Source organism: Parasteatoda tepidariorum, chromosome 11, assembly GCF_982258835.1.
Source record: "Parasteatoda tepidariorum strain Cologne lab strain chromosome 11, Ptep-v5.0, whole genome shotgun sequence".
NCBI lineage: Eukaryota > Metazoa > Arthropoda > Arachnida > Araneae > Theridiidae > Parasteatoda > Parasteatoda tepidariorum.
In genome coordinates this window covers 7,986,442-8,010,471 of record NC_141765.1, presented here as the reverse complement: position 1 = coordinate 8,010,471, position 24,030 = coordinate 7,986,442, and the positions used below count along the sequence as shown (strand labels likewise).

The following is a 24,030-nucleotide window of genomic DNA, read 5'->3' as shown; positions in this document are numbered from 1 at the left end:
GCTTTTACTATTGCATTTTTCTTATTAAATATTTATAAAAAGACTTATCTTACCGCTCTTATTTTGTAGAAATATTATTTTAAAAAATATGCTAAGAAATATTCATTTTCTCAATAATTTTACTTATATAATTCCACTGCTACCTGTGGAGCATCTAAATTTTGTTCCACAGTTTATGGGTTTTTATAATTATGAATAAGTCTTTTTTTAGTCACATATGGTCAAACATATGTATCTTTAAGAGACAATCATGCATCACACATAAAATATCTAAAGTCAAACACTTGTAATTTATTTTATGAGCCGGATAATATTTCTGCTTTATTAACATTATGATTTTCAAAACAAAAAATATTTTCAAGAAATGATCTTTTGAAAATTTAATCTAAATTGAGCATAATTAGTTTATTGAAAAAAAAAATTTAATTGTCGTTCATATTTTTAAGAAACTGTTCATTATCCTTCCACTATATGAAAAGTTAAATTGTAATAATTTGGTTTGTTTGATTAAAATTGTTGCATGATCAACTTAAATCTCTCCAAGTATAATTAGGACTTCTAACAGTTTCATATCATTAAACTTTTAAAACTTCTATTTGGCAGATTTTATAGTATTTAGCAAAAATTTTGTTTATTTTATAGTGTTAGTAAAACTTTTAGAAATACAACAAAGCTGAGAGTTTCATTAAGCAGAAAAAATAAAAAAAAATTCTGTTTATTATTTTTGCGACACTCAATAGCCACTATAAGAAGTTGTTTTTGTAATTTTTTTTAAGTATGTTAAGTTTTTGTTATGTTTGTTTATGATATGCATTCTAAAAAATATATATATGTATGTTTCCTAATAAGCGATATATTTAAAAGTTTTTTTATAATTACTATTTAATTGCTGTAAAATGTGTGAGAGAATTATAATTTCCTGTCATCTGTTCTTCAACTAGGTTTCCTATATCTAAATATTGTTATCAAGTTGTCATCAATTTACATACATCACACATTTAGGTATTACAATTCTTTATTGTAACAGATCCAGACCTGGTAACATTGTAGAAAAGTTTTCAGGGGCAATGCTTAAAAACATCAGGAGTTTTGGGAGTCATTTCAGGAGTATAATGTGAAACAAATTTAGTTATATTTCTATGCATAAATTTAAAAACTTTATAATTGGAAGGACATATTTAATAGAAAATGTTTAAAATTGATAGTTATTCAATAATATTTAGACCATCTTAAATAATTAAATCATGATTAATTTATCTTTGATAGTTGATAAAAAGTAAACAGAACTATAGTATTAATTCACTTACTTTCTTATCAGTTTCAAAAAATTATAATTAATTTTAAACTGTCAATATGAAATGAGAAAACTATCAAAGAATTGTGGACAGAATACTTATGAAGCAAAAGAGAAATTGTAAATTTTAATTAAGTAACAAAATCTCTCTTCATGACATTGTTACATAACAATCAAAAAAATATTCTTTTTGTTCTGTCAAAGCAACATAAGTAGCTTTCAGTAAATCTCGCAAAAATCTTGGAAATCTTCAAATTAGAAAAATTTTGTTGCGAGACAAATTGCTGCTGTCAGTCGCTTAAGTAAACATTTTGGTTCTCATCATGGCATATAAATAATTTTGCATTGTTTCAGCTAAAATTTTGCAAATTTCTGTAGGGTTCTTTTTCTAGCACATTTAAATTTGTTGGCAATAACCGAATCTGGGAATGTGCATTTAAATAACAGACTTCTGTGGTCCACAATGTATAAAGGCAAAAACATTTACAAAGAGAGTCTCCACTTTTATTAAATTTTAGTTTTCTTTTGTAGATCCTGAAAACATGTCTTTAATGCTTTTACTGGTAAAGGACGATGCACGATTTGTTCGATGGCGTGATCCATTTACGTGCTCTAAACGATAAGTTTGACCTCCATGAGCAATCAAAAAATCGCATTTGCAAATGTTGCAATGAACATAATGTGATGACTTAGTCGAATGAGTAAATACAGGCCATTCTACTGAATATTCTTTCCCATACAACTGTGAATGTTTTTTGGAAGACAATCCTGTCTCCAATCAGCAACTAACACTAGCATCAGCCGAACGAAAAAGTAAGCTTTGTATGCTTGCAAGAAACTATTCTAGAGAGAGAAGAAGAAACATTTCTCACACGCACTGCAGCTTTGATGGTGGCGTTGCTCAACCAGTTCTAGCTCTGCAGGTTAAGCGACGTCAGTACTATACACAAGGGCAAGATCACGTAGCCGAAAAACACTGTTCACCAATGGGAGGAGAAAGAGCTGACGTGAAAGGGGGGAATAAGATTATGTGACGGCATCGGCAAAAAGATTTTAAATTTAGTTGTTAGGCTTATTTTCAGGTAATAGTTATATCTTTGCGAAGTGCCTTTAATACACTGGAATTTCCAGAGATCGTCCGGAAGTTCCGGGGTAGTTAACAGGTATGCAGATCTGTTTCTCTTTTTATCAAATGCTAAATATGTCCTTCAGTTTTGAATTGATGCAAAAGCTGTTCTCTTTAACTGATAATTGCTATACATGTTTTCTAAACTAAATTTTGGTGCATCATAAGTGCAATATTATATAACAGGAGCTTTAAAATTTCCCTGTCAAATGTTTATTTTTGATGAAACGAATAATCCTAAGAACTGAAGAGCAGTATGCTTCTCAATAAAAATTTCATTTGCTTCATAATTAAATTCAAAAAAACTTTTTTCTCCACAAATGTTTTCATTGATAAGTGTTTATTTGTTAATCCGACTGTTTGTTTTGTGTGATAGCATTTTCCAATTTTCTGATTTTTTATATTAGGTAAAGCTGCCAAAGAAGCTGAAGCAAATTTGCGTCGTCAAAGAAGGGCTGTTAAACAGCAGATTAAGTATATGTTACTTGGTGCAAGAATTGTCAGAGGTCCTGATTGGAAGTGGCGTGATCAAGATGGCAATCCTCCTGGTGAAGGTACAATATCTGGAGAGTTGCACAATGGTAAACTTCAAATTGTAGTTCTTTTTTGACAAAGCTAGTAATTAACTTCATAAGATACCTATAATTGCTTGTAAAATTGTAATTTGAAGTCTATTTTGTTGTTAAGCACTCTTCATGGCATTGTCTACTTGCTATGGAGCAGCAATGCTGAATGCTTTTTTTTTTCTTAAGTCTAATCTTGATTATACATTTTTTCATTAAAATAAGAGATATCTCTTATCAAAACAGTAATCTTGAGCCCCTTCCTTCGCTCTCACATCAAAACAATCTGGAGAAGTTTCACCCGCTATTTTTTATGAGCTGGAGTATTCGAAAGTAACATGCAAAAAACATTAAAATAATGTATATCTTAATGCCCAATAATGTATATCTTAATCATGCTTATTTCTCAATTTATACACCAGATGGCAGTATCAGACCATTTGTAATATATTTAGATTATCAATTTAGTTATATTGATAGTTTAGATACTTTAGTTAAAATAGATAGTAGTTAAATTTAAGCTAGATGCACTGTAACACAAACATGTAAAAAAATGAAATATGAATAGATATTGTACATACACTTAGATTAATATATTTTCTTGAAGAAATAAATAGGCACTTTTATTACTTTTATTCAAAACTATGCAACCAAAATTATTGGGTTAACATCATACAAAAAGGTTAAACTAAGAAATTTTGGATAGCTTGATGTTTTAGTTTATTATTAACATAGTATAGGGAATGGGTTTTTAATTTGAGTAAAGGGAATGTAAATTTTTTCAGTTTGAAATTTCTATCATTATGTTAAGTGTTTTGATAGAATAATTTGTCTTTTGTGCAATTTTTTCATTAATGGCGAAATTTGATACTAATAAATCTGTAAAATAATATAAAAATTTCAGGTTCTAAAATTTGTGTTTTTGATACAACAATTTTTTCTTTTTTTGATGATTAATATTTTTAAAAATGAAATTAAATCCTGAGTTTTTATCTATTATATTGTAAGAAAATGAATAAAACCATTAATATTTCCGAATAACTAAGAAATTATAGAGTAACTGAATCATATAGATTAAAAAAATAAATAAAAAAACTGAGGTGTATTCTTGACTTTATTTTTGCACAATTCTTGTTGAAAAACATATTTGTACATTGTTAGAGTTATGGTACTAACTCTAGTAATGTATTATTTTCCACTAAGGTTGGATTGATGTTGCATGGGATCAAGGTGGAGCTAATTCTTATCGAATGGGAGCAGAAGGAAAATATGATTTAAAACTTGCTCCAGGATTTGATGGAGAAGCCCACTTAGCCTCAATTACATCAACTTCTTCATTATTAAATTTAAAACAACAAGGTAAATCAGTTACATCTGCCATTGGAACAACTTTGACCTCTGCTGGAATGAAGACAGCTAGGACTATTACTACAGACTCTTCATCAGCTAAAGGAAGTGTATCCAGCAGGTTAGTGTTCCATTCTATGTTTCATTTCCCCCCAACTCTTAATACTTTTTTTTGTAATCTTAAACTAAAATATGGGTAATTCTCCAATATAGATGAAGTTTAAAAGGGTTAGTTAGATACTAAGAATTGTTTAGAATACAATTTTTATTATTTATTTATGTTTTAGAATTTTGTAAATAGAAAGCAAGAAAATGTTTTAATTGTTTAAAAAAATTTAATCTTAAGTTAACTAAATATTTACAAGCATTGAAATTCTCTGGCTAAAATTAAAAAGAAAATTTTTAAATTTTGTAGAATTTCATAGTTAGTTCAGTTCACGAAACTGGTCACAATTTAGTGTTTTTCATTGAATTCAAAATGTTAAATAATTAGTATGCTATTCTTTTCAAATCTTTTTTTAATGTCTTAAATTAGGGAAGAAAACTTAATGCCGTAGCTATGCTTATTGCGAGCAATAAAAGATAGTTTAAACAGTTAAAAAGAACTTACTTATAGTATTTTGATTTACCCTTGCCGAAAATCTCTATAAAAAAAAGCTAAATGGTGTTTTCAATGTTTTACTTGAAATTGCATTCGAATGAAACGAACTTTATAAAGAAATTGAAAATAATTTCATCATCTTTTCAAATGGAAATATGTTTGGTTTCAGTGCTCTAGTTTTGTGATATTGTATTGAATTTTTTTTAAAAATTTGTTTCTTATTTAATGTTTTTATTTTTAAACAAATTAAAAAGGAATTTTTTTTTATTATTTAAGCTAAAATTAATCTTTCTTTGTTGTGGGATTTAACATTGGTATTTTTTTACTGCCATAAACCTGGTTTCGCTTAGCACTTGGATTACAAGTTTATTACCAACATTATTTTTATTTACAAAAGTGTAATTTTTAATATACAGTTGAACCTCAATCGATCGTTTCTCAAGGGACCATTCATTACAAATGATAGATACAGGAAAATGACAATTGCGGGTCCACATACATCAATGACTTAAAAGGCATAAAAAGTAATTATTAAGTGATGAACTTAAAAATAAATAATTACAAAAATAATTAAATGTAATTTTAAAATTATGTTACATACTGCAAAAATATTTACGAAGCAAAAGAAAGGTTTCTACTACTTTGATAAAATATTTTAAAATGTTGGCTGAAACTAATTTTCCTTTTATAGCAAACATTAAATTTTCGACATTTATTACAGATTGCTAGACTTTTTCTATTATTTTTATGCTAATACGGATAGTTCATCATTGTTTCAAAGGCTGTGAGGCCTTTTGCTAATGTTGGCACTAGTTTTAGTTCCATTTTGGTTTTGTTGTCTCCATTGATAACCTTTGCTTCTGCAACCATTACTTCAAAGGATATAACACCACAAGTTTTAACATTTTTATCAACTGTTGCATAATCATCAAACGTGATGGTTGAGATGTTTTTCAATACTATGACAAATTCCTCCCCAGCAGAAACAGTGAAAAAATAGTTAGTAGCAAATTAATCATGATTTTTGTCCTCGCCGTTCAATACTAGGGCCTTCTTAATAAAAACCTTTCTATAAAGGCGCTTAGAATCTATAACCCATTCTCAAATCAAACAGTTGAATCCGGCTGTGGAATTTGGAAGGGGGTAGGGAAATAATTTTACCATTTTGTAAGGAAAAAAATATCAGGGGAATGTGCTGAGCAGTTATCAATAAATAAAATTAAATTTTTCCTTTCTTCCCAATTGAATGATTTAAATTATGCTGAAACAGAAAAAAAATCTATTTGTCATCAATGCTTTTGAATTAGAATAAGTCAGCTTTTGATGTTTTTAAAACACATGTTGTACTGACTTTCTGGTTACAATCAGCATTCTTTTATCATTCCCATCTCATAATAAAACTGCCACTCTTTCTTTATAATTTTTGCCTTTATGACAAGCTTTACTTTTCAGTGCTGGTGTATGGTAAGCATATGTTAAGAAGGCTGATTTTGTTTGCATTATAATAAACCAAAATAAATAAAAATTTTTAAATTTCTGATTTTCTATTTCTGAATCACTTTCTTCAGATTTAATTTTTATTGTCTACATTATACTGATTTGTCAACGGCAAAATTTAATTTGTTGATCATTATTTTTAACATTCATTCATCTAAGTTCAATAATTTTAGCTCATTTGGATCATGTGAAACTACACCTGGCATTGTGTCTGCATCACAACTCAATGAGCAAGCTTCTTCTTCGGAGCACTTATCAGTAAAAGTAAGTTAATCATAATTGCTGTTTATGCATTGATTGTGTGTTTGCATGTTATAGAATAGGATTGAAGTGTTGATTTGTACAGTAGGTAGTTCATAAAGCAAAGAACATTTTAGTATTTCTAAATAAAAATAAAATGCATTAACACAAAACTTTATGTTAAAAGTCAGGGTATCTTTGTTTATTTATCAATATAGTTGCTATAGCTTTAGTGTAACATAAGACCAATGATTCAATTTCAATCTTATATATGAATGCTTATCTCCTAAGATTTGAATCAAGACATCACTTATTGTTTGAAGTCTTCATCTTTTTTTTTCTTTCTTCATAACTGTGTCTTCAGTTTTGGGAATAAGTCTAAATCACTTGATGTCATGTCAGGGCTCCTTAATTTTTGCATTCATTTAACCCATATAATTTTTACAGCAGATTTGAAAGCAAAGTTTGAAGAGAAAAATTAATGATCCCTAACTTGATTCCTGGTGGTTTTAGATTTTTGGGTAGGTTGCAAGAAATAAAGACTTCAACCACACAGTGACAGCTTAGTTTAAGTCTTTGGGTAGTAGAAGAAAATTTAATACTCTTCATTAGAAATGCATTGAAATTGAAAAAGGGATTCAACATTTTAGAGTCAATGATTTGACAACTTTTGCGATAACATTGAAGACTAGAGTAATACTGTTACTTTGTAACTTAATCACAACTAATTTTTTTAATTAATTTAAACAGTCTACTTTCTGAGGAACCCTACCATTATAACTATCTACTGTACATTTGTATTGCTTTTACATTGCCACAGAATTTTTACTTTAACTATTTTCTAAATAAAAATAACTTTGATTTTTAGTAATCTCTGTTTCTTTAGCATATTTATCCCAAAAAAAAGTTACAAAAATTGTTTTATTTTAGGTTTGTTATATTATCTCAGTTTATTTTCTTATCATCATTAAGAATGAATCCCAGATCATTTCCAATAGCCAATTAGTGTAGCTCTAGTATAATGTTAACTAAACCAAGCCAAAAAAAAAAATGAAAGAAAAAAAAAACTATTTACTTTGATTTTCTATTAGTGATTAAACTGAATAATGTCTTTTTATGTCTAAATGTGATTGCTATTTTAGTGCCCATTGTTAGTTTCTTAGTCTTTTATACTTAAATAATTTTATTTTTATTGTTTGTAGGATTTCATATTAACTTGCTTATATTTATTATAGCAAGCTGCTGAAATGTTGGCTGAAAATGTACTTACAAGTGCCAGTGCAGAAGCTGCTGTTGCAAATGTCGAATGTTCAGATTCAGAAAATAATGCTACTCCTATGATTCAATCTTGTAAAGCATTATTAATGCGCAATGAATTTTGCTCTGTTTCAATGGGCCTTTCACCTACACGAGAGGAGGAATCTTTTAATATTCAAGATTCTATTGAAAGTCTTCATCTGTCTGAAACTTTGCAAGTCCATTCTCAAGGAGATAAAGTTTCTGTTGTGGACAATCAACATCAGAATTCTCGTGATAATTCTTGCGCTAGTAATGCAATGAGTGTAAGCGCTCCCAATTTATCAAACAATGATTCAACAGTAAGTTTCTTAGAGACCTTTGCTGCTGTTGCTCGAAGGCGAGCTAATGGCAACACTTTGAATTCTAGTGCTTCTAATTCATTGTTTAATCGAGGATCTAATAATGTTGGAAGCCTAGTTCGCCTTGCTCTATCATCTAATTTTTCAGGTAATTTTTTATTATGTTGCAAATATTCTCGTATTTTTATGTGAAAGAAATTTTACAGTCGGTCCTCGATAATTTGACACTCGCTTAATTTGTCACTCCGGTTATTTCGACACTTTTTTTCAAGTCCCGATAGATTTGCAGTGTTAACAAACTCCGTTTAATACGTCATGGGGAAATTATGAAGTCCGGATAAAATGACACTTTAAAAAATGTTTTCACTGGGAAATTGCTTTTCTCCAGTCAACTTTTGCGAAATTTTCCACTTGGCTATTTTTGCCATTTGCACTAGGCAACCGGCTCTTGGAATTCGGACACTGGAAGAGTTTTCCCCCCTGCCCTTTTGTCTCACCCCTCCTTCCACCACCTCTTGCAAAAAGAACTGCAATAATGCTCCTTATCTCTGACCTTACGAGGGGTAATGGAATTCGGACACTGGAAGCGTTTTTCCCCTGCTCTTTTGTCTCACCACCTCTTGCAGAAAGAGTTGCAAAAATGCTTCTTATCTCTGACCTTACGAGGGGGTTACGGCAGGGGGAAGAGGTGGCAGAAAACGAGCATCTTGGAATGCGTGCCTTTTCTACTCTCTCTTGCAAAACTTAGTACGGCGTAGCGGTGCGGTGGTTTCTCGAGTCTCTCTAGTCTTTAGTTCAGTGCAATAGCGAGTAAACTTGGATACAAATCTTGGACATTGGATGAAAAGCTCCAAATCATAAGAGAATTTGAGCAATCTGGAATGTCTGAGGCTGCTTTTGCAAAACGGAAAGGAGTCCCTCGCACAACCTTCATTGCCATTTGGTCCTTAAAAGATAAAATTGAAAGTTCTTTGCGTGTTCAGGATGGCAAGAAGAGAAAGAGAATGCGTGTTTCGACCTTCGAAGACGTTGAAAATGCCCTTGTTAAATTGTTTAGAATGGCCCGAGCCCAAAACATTCCAATTTCAGGACTTAACTTGAAAGAGAAAGCTTTGCAATTTTCAAACGAACTGGGTGTTTTGGTGTTCTCGGAGAGCAACGGCTGGTTTGAATGGTTCAAAGAGAGACATGGACTTTCCTTCAAAAAGATGTGCGGAGAAGCAGCGGCCGTTGATATGCGTCCAGTTGAGGAATGGAAAAATGGTGCCTGACAAGACTTTGACTTTTCAATCAGAGGCCTGCTCAGATGGGAAGAAAAGCAAACAACGAGTTACCGTTCTGTTAGAAGCAAACATGGATGGTGGATGGTTCCGAAAAACTTAAGCCTCTGGTCATAGGCAAAAGTGCAAAACCAAGGTGCTTCAAAAATGTGAAGTCTTTGAGTGTATCATATGAAGCAAATTCAAAGTCTTGGATGACCTCCAATGTTTGGGAAAATCTCTGAAAGAGTTTGACAAAAAATTCCATGCAACAAATCGTAAAGTGGCGTTTGTTGTGGACAATTGCGCAGCACATACTGAGGTAAGAAACCTTTAATCAGTGAGTTAGTTTACATGCCGCCCAATGACACTTCAGTTTTACAGCCCCTTGATCAAGGAATCATTTCCAGCTTCAAGAGACACAATTGGAAACATCTTGTAAGAGACTGGATTAAAGCCATTGATGAAAGCAGAGAATGGAAACTAAATCTCTTAGATGGCATAAATTACATCCACAGGAGTTGGGCTGATGTGAATGATAAAACCATCAAAAACTGCTGCAGGCATGCTGGATTTGTTGAAAGTCCAAGCTCGTCGGAAGATGTTAATGATGATGAAGGTGATGACGTCCCTTTATCTGAATTGCTCAGGCAACTTAAAGAACGCAACAAAGATGTGATGGATGAAGAAACATGCCTTGGAATTGACCAAAATCTCGTGACATCTCCATAACTTAACGTCTCGGAAATCGCGAACGAAATACCAAACCAAACAAACCCGTATTACCAAACCAAACAAACCCCATACCAAACAAACCCGTATTGATAGTTTTTTCATTCCTAAATAAATAAAAGTAAGTATGTATACCATACTGTTTGTCTTTCTACTGATGCTATTTTTTAATTGAACTGTTTTAATGCAAGTTCTTTTACGTTTTTTTTTATTTTAAGAAATAGAAATTTAGCTGCTGTATGTAGTAATTGTTAATTTATGGGTATTTTCCCAATTGTTTGAAAAACAATGCAACTCTGGTTTATCAGGGTGGCCACCCACCTGGAAAACCTTGAAAACCTGGAATTATCAGGGAATTTTTTTATACTGGAAAAAACCTGGAAAAATCAGGGAAATTTGGATAAAAACCTGGAAAAATCAGGGAATTTTAAAGAAAAGCTGGAATTTTTTTTAATTTCACTAATTTAAATTATTTACTAATTTTCTCAATTTAAATTATTTCATTCATTATACCCACTTTTTTTAGATGGAAATGTATCTCCAAGCTGTTGAAATATCATCAATTTAGCAATACTTTGCTTGCATCAAAATTTGCTCCATTACAGCTCTGTTAAACTAGAATGCCACATAAAATTCTCCCACTGTTGCTAAACGAATGTGGAAACCTTTGACAGCTATGGACTGTGCAATTTAGGAAAGATTTTGGGAGAGGTGGAAGAAGGGATTAGGATATTAGCTTCTGTTTTTAAATTTTGTCCTTGGGCTGAATCCATTTATGGCTTAAGTTTGTTCCAACGCTTTCGTGGTAATTTTTTTCCATTTTGACGAAATGTTTTTGTATTTTTAACTTTATAAAATTCTCCAAAAATTAGTTGGTTATAATTTAATAATAATAATAGATTTTATATTGCACTCTTTTTCTGAAAGCTTTTGTATTCCCATTAACAGAAATCTATGAATTATTTTTTCTCAGCAAACCAACCAATCACAATTTTTTTTTTTTTACAATTGCTAACAGCAATGTTTATCGACAAATTTTTACAATTGTTCCATTAATGCTAATTTTTTCTATTTCATTTTAACCTTTTATAACATATTTTAATTCTAAAAAAAGGGTCTTTTTTAAGAACTAGCTATATACTAATATTTAATTTTACTCTTTTGTTGGTCATTATATGATTTTTGATTCAAAAATTTGTAACAAAACATTAAAAAATTAATAAAAAATCTTGCCAAATTATCAAGATATGTTAAAAAAATAACATTTTGAATAAAATATTTTATAATATCGACACTTTTCTTGTACCCACATCCTACACTTTATTAGAATAAAGAAACTAAAACCTGGAAATTTTAAGATTTTTACTGGAAAACCTGGAAATATCAGGGAAATTTTAAATCTGGTTTGAGTGGCCACCCTGTTTATTCCTCACTCCGCTTAATTCGTCAGTTTTTCAGAGGTCCGGAGAGTGTCGAATTAATGAGGTTTGACTGAAGTTCATTTGTTTAATATCTAATGATGAAATCATTAAGTCTGTTAATGTGTGTAAGATTTACTTGATAACACTTAATCAAATGGATAATCTGTCTTATTTATAATATGAGAATTTTATATCTTAATATAAATATAAATAATGTATATGTTTCTCATATGTTTTTCTAGTTCAGTTAGATTTGTTTAACAAATTCTGAAGACAATGCAAGCTTGACCAATAGTTCTTGTTAGTTACAAAATGCTAATACACGAAAGTTATTCATTTTTCATTATTTGAGGAAATATCATTACAGTCCCAAGAAATATTTCAAAATTTCGAGCTTTGTTTTTATAATAGGTCTAGAATAGTTTTCAATTAGTAGGAAAATCTGCTTTTTTATTTTGCTATCTGTCTATTCTTTTTTCATATTTTCTTTTAACTGCTATACATCTATTCCATGACCTGAAATTAAGCGAATGATATCAGAATAAGAAAAGCAGAAATGGTTGTGCTCTGGAAAAAGTTCAGATTTTTCACTAAACCTGATCCAGAAATTTTTGAAAATTTGAGGTCCAGAAGTTTCAAGAAATTATCAATTACATTTATGTATAAAAATTCTTATATATTTTATTTAAAAATATTAGAACTAGAATTTATACTTGGCATCTCTTTCTTTTGTAAATAATTTTTCTGTTAGAATAATAAATGTGATTAAAGATGAAAGTGCAAAATTATTAATTTAAATTATGCTGTATGTAATTTATTTAGAATTTCATGTTGTGCAATTACTAGTGATTAAAATTTATAAAGACGTACATTTTTTGAAATGCGTCAATAATGATTTTACTCAAGAAATTTTCAGGATTTTTGAGTTGGGCTTAAAATCACCCCTGGAAAGGAAAAAAGGGAATTTTACCTTTTGAAGAGAAAATCAATTTCAATTGCTTTCATGAACAACAGTTAATGTTGTTTTATTTATGAAATGCCATTGTTTCTGTTGGGTTTGAAAGAATTATAATGTTATTTTTGTGCTGTTATTATTCATAAAATGGGATTTAATAAAAAATGTAATTAGAGAATTATTAACAGAATTTTGGGAATGATGAAAGTGATGTTTAAGATTTATCTGAGCATTTCAAAAGGTTCTGAGTATTTCTGCTGATTTTCATACAATTTAATGGATATAATAAATATCTCCCTTCCAGGCTATAACTGTTTATGTTTTACAATTTTCTTCCTCTCTAGTCTTTGATAAGAAGTAAAATGATAAAAACAATAATTTTTCCCTTTTTCAGTTCATAAAATTATCAAAAATTGATAAGCATAGGGAGTACTTACAGAAAAATGGAGGTCATGTTTAGATTGAAGAGGTCATTTATTATAAGAATCAGCAGAAGTGATGTCAGATTATTTTTTCATGTGCTATTTGTTGACTTGCATTGCATTTTCAATATAATTCCCTAAATTTAATTTAACATTAAAAAGATTAGTAAGTTTGATACTGTGTATAACTAAATATGTATTTTAGATTGCATTTATTTATAATTTGAATATTAACACACTTCTTTTTCGATACTACTATGATAAACTTCAATTATAAAGTGACATTTCTGAAAAATTATGATTTTATCTTTCAAACCATGAGAAAAAAACAGTATTTTATTGAAATTAATTTTGAAATTTATACTTGTTTTTTTATGTTATTTAATATCCATATCTTGAATGTTTTGTATAGAAATACTTGCTGATCTTTTGGGCGGAATGCCTGTTATTGAAACTCCATCAGAAAGTACTACCATTGTCAATCTTTCTACCTCAGGTATGTCTTGAAAATGAAATTTGACTGTTTCTCTTCTATAATATAATTTTAGAATTTAAGGAGAAATACAATTATTGGATTGAAAATAATATAAAATAAATACAAAATTATCGAGTAATCTTTACAATCCCTTAAAATAATAGTAATGCAAGAGCAATATTTTTATGCTCACAATATTAAAGATGCCAAAAATCCTTAATTGTCTCAGTATTGTTTATCACAATGATCATAAAAATGTCCTTGACTATCTTAACATTTACAAAATATTAATTTCATCATTTAATATCTCATTCATGCAGGAATAAATATTTCTTTTCTATCAGGGGGTCCTCTAACGACTGCTCAAAGTTATCCTAGTCTAACAACAACTACAACATCTGTATTATCTGGGAGTCAGTCTGTCAGCGGTGCTGCATCTGCTGGTTCATTTGGTCAATCTCTTACTGTTAGTTTAACTTCCACATCAAGTGAAAGTGAACAAGATTTTCTTGATAGTTGCAGAGCAACAACTCTTTTAGTTGATTTGGATGATGATGAGGAATTGCCTGATCCAGAAGATGATGAAAATGAAGATGATGATGAAAATGAAGATGATAATGGATTCGAAGATATCACAGTAAGAACATTCTATACCTAATTACTACTTATAACTGTTTTTAACCTCATTTCAATGTCTTACTTTATATTTCCTTTCTTCGTGATACACATTAAATTTGTAACTCGTATCATAGTTGAGAAAATAATGACATTTTTGTTACTAAAATTAAATTTGATGAAACTTTTCAGGAATGATGACTTTTATCTTAATAATAAATGAATGAGAAATGAATTCTCCTTGAGGTTGTTTACTTTGAGAAATCTGATAATAAATAAGCAGAAACTTAAAATCAGAATTTTCAAGAGTTAGCGATTAAAATATTAGCATTTCAGGGCCTATAGTTGTCTTGATATTCCTTATTTTCTTGACAAAAAATATTTGTTCCTTATTTCTCCTTTTTTTTAGGTTTTACTTCTGATATTCTTGATTTTTGATATTTATGATTTTGTGTGTGCTCAGAAACATCCCATTTTCTATGAATACAGATGCAGATTTGGCTTTTTATTTTTATTTGGACAGATTTTATTTTATTTAGACAGATTTTATTTTATTTAGACAGATTTTATTTTATTTGAACAGATGGTTTTTATTTTCATTAATAATTCTAGTAAAATCTTAAAATTTTATATTTCAAATGCAGTGTTCCTCCACTAATTATATACATGGTTCGGGTATAAAGTTTTACTGGTGTTATTCCTTTTTTCAAACTTTTTCAGAAACTTAGCTATTTTTCAAACAAGAGACTCTATTAACAATTTTACGTTATCAAATTTTTATGGTAATAAATTCATACCTCGTACGCTTTTTACAGTGAAACCCATGTTTTATATTTTCTGTCCGACTAGCGCTAAAAAGTTCACAAAGCAGAATGACCTAAAATGGAGGTAAAAAAATTTGAGTATATTTTTCAAAAATTTACATTTTTGAGATGAATTACTAGAAAAAATAAGTAATCTAAAAATGTGTTTTGTTTTTAGATACAATTATAAAAATATCCCTCAAAATTTTTGCTATTGTTTGCTAATTTGCTTTATGGCTTACATGCACAAATGTTTCAGAGTTTTCATGTTTTCAAACTCTTGATCAGTTGTGGATATATTGCCCGATATTTTTTGCTCATCTTCCTCATTTTCGCCACTGTCATCGGGAGCAGGCATTAAATCAGATAATGAAGGAATTGAAACGCAATAGGATGTGGGTTCTGTCATCAACTTCGGAAGATCTTCAGATATGCAATTTTGTTCAAAGGGCGAATGTTCCCATTGTATACTGAGAAGCTATTAACCCCAAGAAGCTTAATTAATCCCATTTATAATGCATTTTAGTCGACACACTGTCCAACACTGTACAAATCAAATTCACAGCTTCTAAAACATTTACTTTTGTTTCAAAAGTATCTTGCAGGTTTCCAGAGTCAAGAAAAAGAAATGATTGCCAAACTAGTTGTTAAGTGTAACGTTCTTTAAATCATTGGATTAGTCCAAGATTCAAAGGTTGAAGTTTGCTGGAAAAAATTCCACTCACATATTTTATAATTTAAGCTCCCTTACTTCCTTTAACCGCACTTCTGAGTTTGACTCAAAGGGGAGATATCCTCTTGCAGACAAAAGGACAAATTTTTATAGAATAGCGCATAATTACAGAATATAAAGTAGCTTAAAATAGAATAGAAAGTAAATCAGAAAAGTTACATACAGTTAATGAACAAGTCTCTCTTTAAAAAAATGAAGGGAAAAAACAACATAGAAAAAGTTTGTGCAAGCTTTGTCCAGGAAAAAATTTTTGTGATCTGTTAGAAAAAGTTATAAAGCGGGATTTTCTTGAAAAGGGTAATTTAAAATCCTGGATAATTTAGTATTATCGGTATAGACAATTTTCATGGTCCAGCAGGAAATTGCGTCGGAAGCGTGATGATATACAAAACAGATAACATAAAACCAGAGTTCCACTATATAATTTTTGAGAAATGCTATAACAAATCTTGTCCTTCTTGTAGTTTCATATTTTCTCTTTCTTCTGATTTTAAAAATGATCAATTCCAGTTAACTTTACGTTAATCCTATCTTAGAAATTTTAAATGGTGAACTGTGAAATCATTAACTAAATTACTTTTGTGAAAAAATCTTAAGCAAAATATTAAATGTTTTTTTTCTTTTCTCGAAATTATTGAAACTCTACAATTTATTTGATTAATTAAGTCCTGAATTCTAATTTAAATTTTAATTAAATATTGGCATGAAAGAATAGTAGCTTTTATTTTTTCTAATGCAACAGTACTATAAAAATGTTTTTGCATACTGATTTAAAACTATGAGTTGTTTAGTGCTCTATCAATACAATTACACTGGAAACTTTCAAAACTGTTCTAAACAAAGTAATTCTGAAATTGAAAATAGTAATTTATCATTCTTTTTCAATAAAATTTGCCTTTAATATACTTAAGTAGAGCAAATCTTAATTTTTTTATTAATTTAGTTTATTGTTTGCCTTGATCAAAAATAGTCGTGTGTATGCATACTGTTCCAAAAATTTTATATTTGTTCTGATATTTTTGAAAAATGTTGTCCTGATTTTTCTTTGATCCTCTGTGAGACGTGAAAACTTAGATCACAGAAAATGGCTTTTCTTAATATCGGTATTTTGTGCCTGGTATATGTATACTGTTTCTAAAAATATCCTTTATTTATTTTGTTAATTTTTTTGAAAAATCTTCTGATTTTTTCTTTGCCTAATGCAAGTCCTGGTAACGTTAAGTGTAACGTTTTTTCTCTTTTCATTTGTTAATTATAGCATTATAGACAATATACTAAGTCGGTTGCATTTATATTAAATAAAAAATTCGGAAAACATTAAAAAAAATTTTTAAATTAAATTCCTAGAATGCTTTTTTACATTATTATTTCTAAGAAACTGATTTAGTTTTAAGAAATGATAAGATTTTAATTTGTTTAAACATTTTATTTTTGTTTTCTTTAGGATTATTCTTTTCCTAGTTTGGATTTCGTCTTAAATTGCAACTTTAAATCACACAAAATACAGGTACATTATCAATTAGAAACATAGATTTTATTTTTTTGATTTGTCAATTTTTCTGACATTCTTCAAAGATTACACTTAACACCCAACTCTTGTTGACCTTTTTATATCATATTTTTGGGATTTAGCTTATCCCGTCAGCCATGAAGGCAGTATGTACAGCTTTTATACATTTATAGCAATTATGTAGTATCTATCCTTGATTCAACTAGATAGAGTTCATTATTTTAACTCTCATTAATTTAGACAACTCATTTTTGTAATGTCTCATTAAAGAAACTTCTATCCCATTTTTTTACCTACAGTACAGAACCCGTTATCCGGAAATCAGAAAACCGGGAAAGCAAAAAAACCGGAACGAAATTGGATAAATTTTCTCGCCATTTTTTAAATTTTTTTTTTATTTTCCTCATAAGATTTCAGGATTTTTCGCTCTTTTTTGAAAGATGTTTGCCTTACCATCATTTTGGAAATAATCATTAGTGTATTCAGCGGGGCCACCCACCTGGAAAACCTGGAATTATCAGGGAATTTTTTTTTATACTGGAAAAAACCTGGAAAAATCAGGGAAATATGGATAAAAACCTGGAAAAATCAGGGAAATATGGATAAAAACCTGGAAAACCTAAAAATTTTAAAGAAAAGCTGGAAATTTTTTCTTACATATTTTTTTAATTTCAAAAATTTTAATTATTTGCTAATTTCCTTAATTTAAATTGTTTCATCCATTATACCCACATTTTTTAGACGGAAATGTATTTCCAAACAGTTAAAATATCATCAACTTGCTTTGCTTTCATCAAAATTTGCTCCATTATAACCCTGTTAAACTAGAATACAACATAAAATTCTCCTGTGGTTGCTAAGCAAATGTAGAAACCTTTGATCTCTATGCAGACTATGGGACTGTGCAATTTAGGAAAGGCAAATATTATGGTGGATGTGGAAGACGGGGTTTGGATATTTCCTTCGGTTTTTAAATTCTGTCCGTGTTCACACAATGAGAGTGGTAATTTTTTTCTATTTTGACAAAATGAGTCAAAATGTTTTTGTATTTTTAACTTTATTAAATTCTTTAAAAATTAGTTGGTTATACACTCATGTCCATAAATTAAGGATAATGAAGTTCAGGCACAGAAAGAGGCAGAAGCCAAACAAATTTGACTTATTTGTAAAGTCTATGTATTAAACAAAAGGTAAGGAGCAAAAAAGATGCTATATGTTTGATATAATTAATAAAAATTGCGATTTTTACTGCCTGGAACAAATTTCAAAAAAGAACCTATTTACAAAAAACAGTATAACATGGTTAGTATGATGGTTAATACGGAGTATGTCTCCCGGACGATGCAATACAGGCCGTACAACGCCTAGGCATGCTGAGTATCAAATTATCAATCTGATCCTGGGGAATATTACACCACTCATCAAGCACTCATCCAAAAGTCCGGTAGACAGGTGGTGGGGGGTTGACGGCCAGCAATTCGTTGGCCAAGCATATCCAACACATGCTCCATTGGATTCAAGTCCGGTGAGTATGCTGGCCAATCCATACGGGTGATATCCTCTTATTGAAGACATTCGTCTACAATGTTTGCACGGTGAGGACGGGCGTTGTCGTCCATAAACAGAAATTCAGCACCCATGGCGCCCCAAAACAAACGTACATGTTGTTCCAGAATGACATCCCTATAGATGTGGCATGTAATTGTTACACTATGAACATGCAGGTCAGTTCTGGAATCAAGAATAATTCCTCCCCAAACGAGCCATCCTGCACCACCGTAACGGTGTCGTTCAATGGTGTTGTCTTGGTGGTAATGGGTACCTGGCGCTCTCCATATGAAAGTCCGGCGAGAATCAGACTGCAAACTAAACCTGGACTCGTCAGAAAACATCACACATGACCACTGTTGCGGTGTCCACAATGCATGCTCTCTACTTCAGGCTAATCGCAAGCGACAGTGAGTTGCGGTAAGTGGAACACATCTGACAGGCCTACGAGCATATAGACCAATGTGCCCTAAGCGTCTGGACACGGTCTGCCTTGAAACTGTCGTACCGGTAGCTGAAGAGAGCTGACGAGACAGGTCTGATGCTGTGCTCCGTCTGTTTCTTTTGGCAGTAACTGCCAAATACCGGTCTTCATTCGGCGTTGTAACTCGGGGGTGATCTGTGTTGTAACGTCTACTCACATTACCATCATCTTGGAATTGTTGCCAAAGCCTGGAGATGACACTCTGGGTGTTTCCAAGTTCCTTGGATACTTCCAGCTGGGTACGTCCACATTCCAGTCGTCCGATGATTCTGCCACGTAAAAAATCATCCAAATGCTTCCTTTGTGCCATAACTATGCGGTTATTGCACTGAAAGGCTTTTAAAGCGCTTGTGAACAATTTTATTTCTTTGCCACCATTCCTCATACACCCCTCTCTTACACTCTCGTCATTGTGACGTACTACCAGCGTCATCTAGTGATTTCCCGTAATTTGAATATTCTTCTTAAGGATGTGTGTGATAATTCTACAGGTGAAATTTTAATTTTAGAATTTGATTTCCGTGTGATTCTGAATTATCCTTAATTTATGGACATGAGTGTAATTTAATAATAATAGATTTTGTATTGCACTCTTTTTTCTAAAAGCTTTTGAACTCCCATTCAAAGAAATCTGTAAATTATTTTTTCTCAGCAAACCAACCAATCACGCATTTTCCCCCATCACTAACAGCAATGTTTGTCGACAAATTGTTACAATTCTTGCATTAATGCTAATTTTTTCTATTTCATTTTAACCTTTTATAGGATATTTTTATTTTGAAAAAAGTTTTTTTTTAGAACTAACTATATATTAATATCAAATTTTACAGTTTTGTTGGTAAATATTAGTTTTTTGATTCAAAATTCGAATTGTATAGTTATCACAATATCGAAAATTCATAAATGTTGCTTGCATTCCAGAGATGATATTTCAAAAGTATTCCTATTTTTACATAAAAAAGCTGACAATGACTGAGGAATATATAGGAAACATATTAAATGATCTATATATATAAAATATAAATTTTTTTTATTCATATGTGTTTAGTCAGGAGAAGGAAAACGAAACTTAGTGTTTTAGTTCTGCACTGTACAAGATTCCAGTTGTTCAAACAAAAACAATTAACTATGCTAAACTAAAAAACTGTGTGTTTAGATTGGAATTCTTTAAATGTTTTAATTTCAAATAAGAAAAAAAAATCAAAAATGTATAAACTTTAAGGAATTTTATCTTTTTTTCTTCTTCTATAGAGTATGGAACTAAAAATTAGACTATTTTAAATTTCTGACATTTATTTTTTTTATACTGAATCTCTTAAAATAAAAATGCTATTTCAAAATACCATTATTTAAAAATTTGACTTGAGATATTGGTTTAAGGAAAATATGATCAGTGAATTTTATAAAAAGCACTGGTAAGATGAAATACAGTATAATGCAGTATACAGTACAGCTTTATATTGAAATGTAATTACAGTGATTCACAAAAGTGTTGATACACTTATGGCTTTCAATGAATAAGACTATCCATTAATTAAAATGAATGTTTCAGAATGTATATTTAGTAATGATAAAAAATGTGTTCTAATCTTAACAAAACTGAAATATTTTAAATGACAATATGAAATATTTTAAAAACAAAGGAAAAGTTTATTTTTAAGGTGTGGTGACAATTTGGTTAAAGTATAGTGGGACAATTGTTACAATTTAGTACTAATGCACTTTTACAACTAAGGCCTATCCCAAATCATCACCAACACATACAAATAAAGTAAGAAAAAAATATCTGTCCAGAAATAATGATCACAAGGGATAGAATTAACTTAAGCAATTTTAATGATGATCAACTCAATTATCAAGATTTGCTCATGAAAATAAATTTGACCATGTGGCATAATAAAATAAGATCATTACCAATTATACTATATTACTATATACTATATTAAATTATACTATACAAAATTATATTATATCAACATGTGACAAACAGATTTGAAGAATCTTAAAGAAAAGGGAATCACTGCTGGAGTTAATAAAATCTAAAGTCACTTATCTTGCACATGTGCTTAAAAATGTTGAGGAGCTGATGAACTATTTGTAAGTGGCAGGATATTATTTGCTGGATATATCTTAATTGTTCAGTCCTGTTGCAGCCATTCTTTCAGGGTAGATGTATCTTTATTCCTCAGAATTTTCTACCAAAAATCTTTTTCCTCCTCTTCTTCTAGCAGCTACTTCAGTCCTCTCCCTCTCTTCCTCACCTCTCTCCTGCCCCTCTTCACAGGTTTTCAACCCTTACACAAAAATTGGCAGACCAAAACTGCTTAATTTATTTACAGAGAGGCTATCTAAAACAGTCAGACAGTTTGGGCAGAAATAGGCTCACTGATAGTCATAAAAAGGAAAGAGAGTTGTAGCAACATTACATATATCATCCCTTCTGGAGAAAAAAAATTAATTTATTAATTTTTTTTTTGTTGAAAAAAGTTAGTGCTTATGTTCAATTGTAGGTCACTTTGAGATCGGTCACTGTTTGTCACTAGTGTCACACAAAATCACATCAGCTTGTAGAGGATAACATTACAAAAGCATAAATGTTTCATCGTCTAGATCGGTCACTGTTTGTCACTAATGTCACACAAAATCACATCACTTTTTGTCATACAAAATCACATCAGCTTGTAGAGGATAACATTACAAAAGCATAAATGTTTCACTTGTTTTTAACCTTGATAAATAATCGGCCATAAGGTTCAATTTTCCTGGCTTATGAATAATCCTATAAGAGTAAGATTGCAAAGTCATGACCCATCGTGCAATTCTTGAGTTATGATCCTTTAAATTTAACACGTACGATAAACTCTTTTGATCACAATAAATTGTGAACTCTTTCCCAATTAAATATTGCCTAAAGTGTTGAACACCAAAAACTATAGCTAGAGCTTCCTTTTCAAATACTGAGTAGTTTAATTCGTTGGCTTTTAACTTTCTAGATGCAAAACTAATGGGGTGCTGAAATCCAGTTTCATCTTCTTGAACAAGTACAGCCCCCAAGGAATGTTTACTTGCATCAGTGCATAGAGCAAATGGTTTGTTAAAATCTGGTAAAATCAGGCAAGGTTGTGAAGTTAAACAATTACGCAGCCTTTCAAAAGCATTTTGTTCGAGCTCAGTCCAAACAAAAGGGACTTTTTCCTTGGTAGCATTAGTAAGGGGTAGAGCTAGTTAAAAATAATTCGGTATGAACCTCCGATAGAACCCAGTTAAACCAATAAAACCTCGCACCTCTTGCTTATTACGGGGGGTAAGGGCCCTTTTAATGGTATCAATATTTTTAGGATCAGGCATCACTTTACCCTCTATAACTCTATGTCCAAGATAGGTTACCTCATCCTTAAGTAAATAACACTTCTTAGGCTTAAGCTTTAGGTTTGCCTCTCTAAGACGCTTAAACACAATACCAAGTTTTTCAATGTGTTCTTCAAAGGTACGACTTGCAATTATTACATCATCAATATAGCAACCAATAGATAAATCAGTCAAGCCAGCTAGTACAAATGACATTAACCGCTGAAAACTAGAGCTTGCATTCTTTAGGCCGAATGGCATACGTATATATTCAAAATTTCCATATTCGGTTGCAATACCCGTTAAATGTGCATGAGCAGGATACATTTTCATTTGATGAAAACCCGAAGTTAAATCTAAAGAGGAAAAGAATTTTGATCGAGATAGCAGGTCTATCATTTCCATTAAATTTGGAATTGGAAAATTATCAGGTAAAGTTTTTGGATTTAGTTTTCTCAAATCAGCAACTAATCGATATGAACCATCTGCCTTTTTCACAAGGAGTACGGGAGCGGCATAACTGGATGTTGAAGGCTGAATAATTCCAGCATCCAACAATTTGTTAAGCTGATTCCTCATTTCAGCCTTCAAGTGATAGGGGACACGATAAGGTTTTTGCCGAACGGGGATATCATCAGTTAATATAATGTGGTGTTCAACCAAAGAGCAAGACCCTAACTCACTTATCTCATTAGCAAAGACAGTTTTATATTCCAGTAAAAGATCAGATACTCTTTTTTGTTGATTTTCATCTAAATGTACTAAATTAAAATTTTTAAGAAAATCCTCATTATTGTCAGTAATGGTATTTATTGCTGAATTCTGTGAGCACTCTACTTCATCAACCGTCACACCCTTGATCCTGCAAGTTTTCAAACTTTTATTTAAAGTAATAATATCCTCCGTAGGGTTAAAAATTTGAATCAGGCATGCTGAATCATCCAACACTTCCGTCACAGCATGGGCAACAAAATAATCATTTTGCATATTATTTTCATTTGGTTGCACATATACGATATCTCCCTTAGCAAGTTTACTTGAATTAGAAATTTTTATGTGTACATTACTCACTGAGTGCGGAGGCAACTTTAGTTTTCTATTTAGGATACCGAAATTTTGTGTTTTACATATATTTGAATTATTTATACTGTTTAAACTATTACTAGCCTTAACTGATACCATTTTATCCCTCTCTATAACCTCACTATTAACACTATCCAACCAATTTATTTTAATCGAATGATTATATATTACACATTTTGAACAATCAATAATGAAATTAAATTCTTTTAAAAACTTTAATCCCAATATCAAATCAAATGTTGACGATAGTGGTTGGTTAGAAACAATAAGTTCTGTTAGGAATGTCTCCTCACTAATAAATATTTCAGTTTCAATAACTGAACTAGTACTTATACCTACACCTGTTACAGCAGTCAAGCTAGAATTGTAATCTTTT

General features: G+C 30.6%; 1 protein-coding gene across 3 annotated transcripts in view; it reads left to right on the top strand.

Annotated features, from left to right (window-relative positions):
- Positions 1-24,030, top strand: part of Ufd4 (ubiquitin fusion-degradation 4-like) — a 171,340-nt gene that overhangs the window by 84,923 nt on the left and 62,387 nt on the right. For 2 of the 3 annotated variants that reach the window (XM_071187446.2, XM_087155303.1), the window contains 7 exons: positions 2,828-3,001; positions 4,187-4,451; positions 6,602-6,692; positions 7,904-8,414; positions 13,468-13,551; positions 13,875-14,167; positions 17,126-17,188. In XM_071187446.2, the coding sequence (XP_071043547.2) occupies positions 2,828-3,001; positions 4,187-4,451; positions 6,602-6,692; positions 7,904-8,414; positions 13,468-13,551; positions 13,875-14,167; positions 17,126-17,188 (1,481 nt within the window). The remainder of the gene's footprint in view (positions 1-2,827; positions 3,002-4,186; positions 4,452-6,601; positions 6,693-7,903; positions 8,415-13,467; positions 13,552-13,874; positions 14,168-17,125; positions 17,189-24,030) is intronic. The other variant, XM_071187447.2, reaches the window with a different exon arrangement.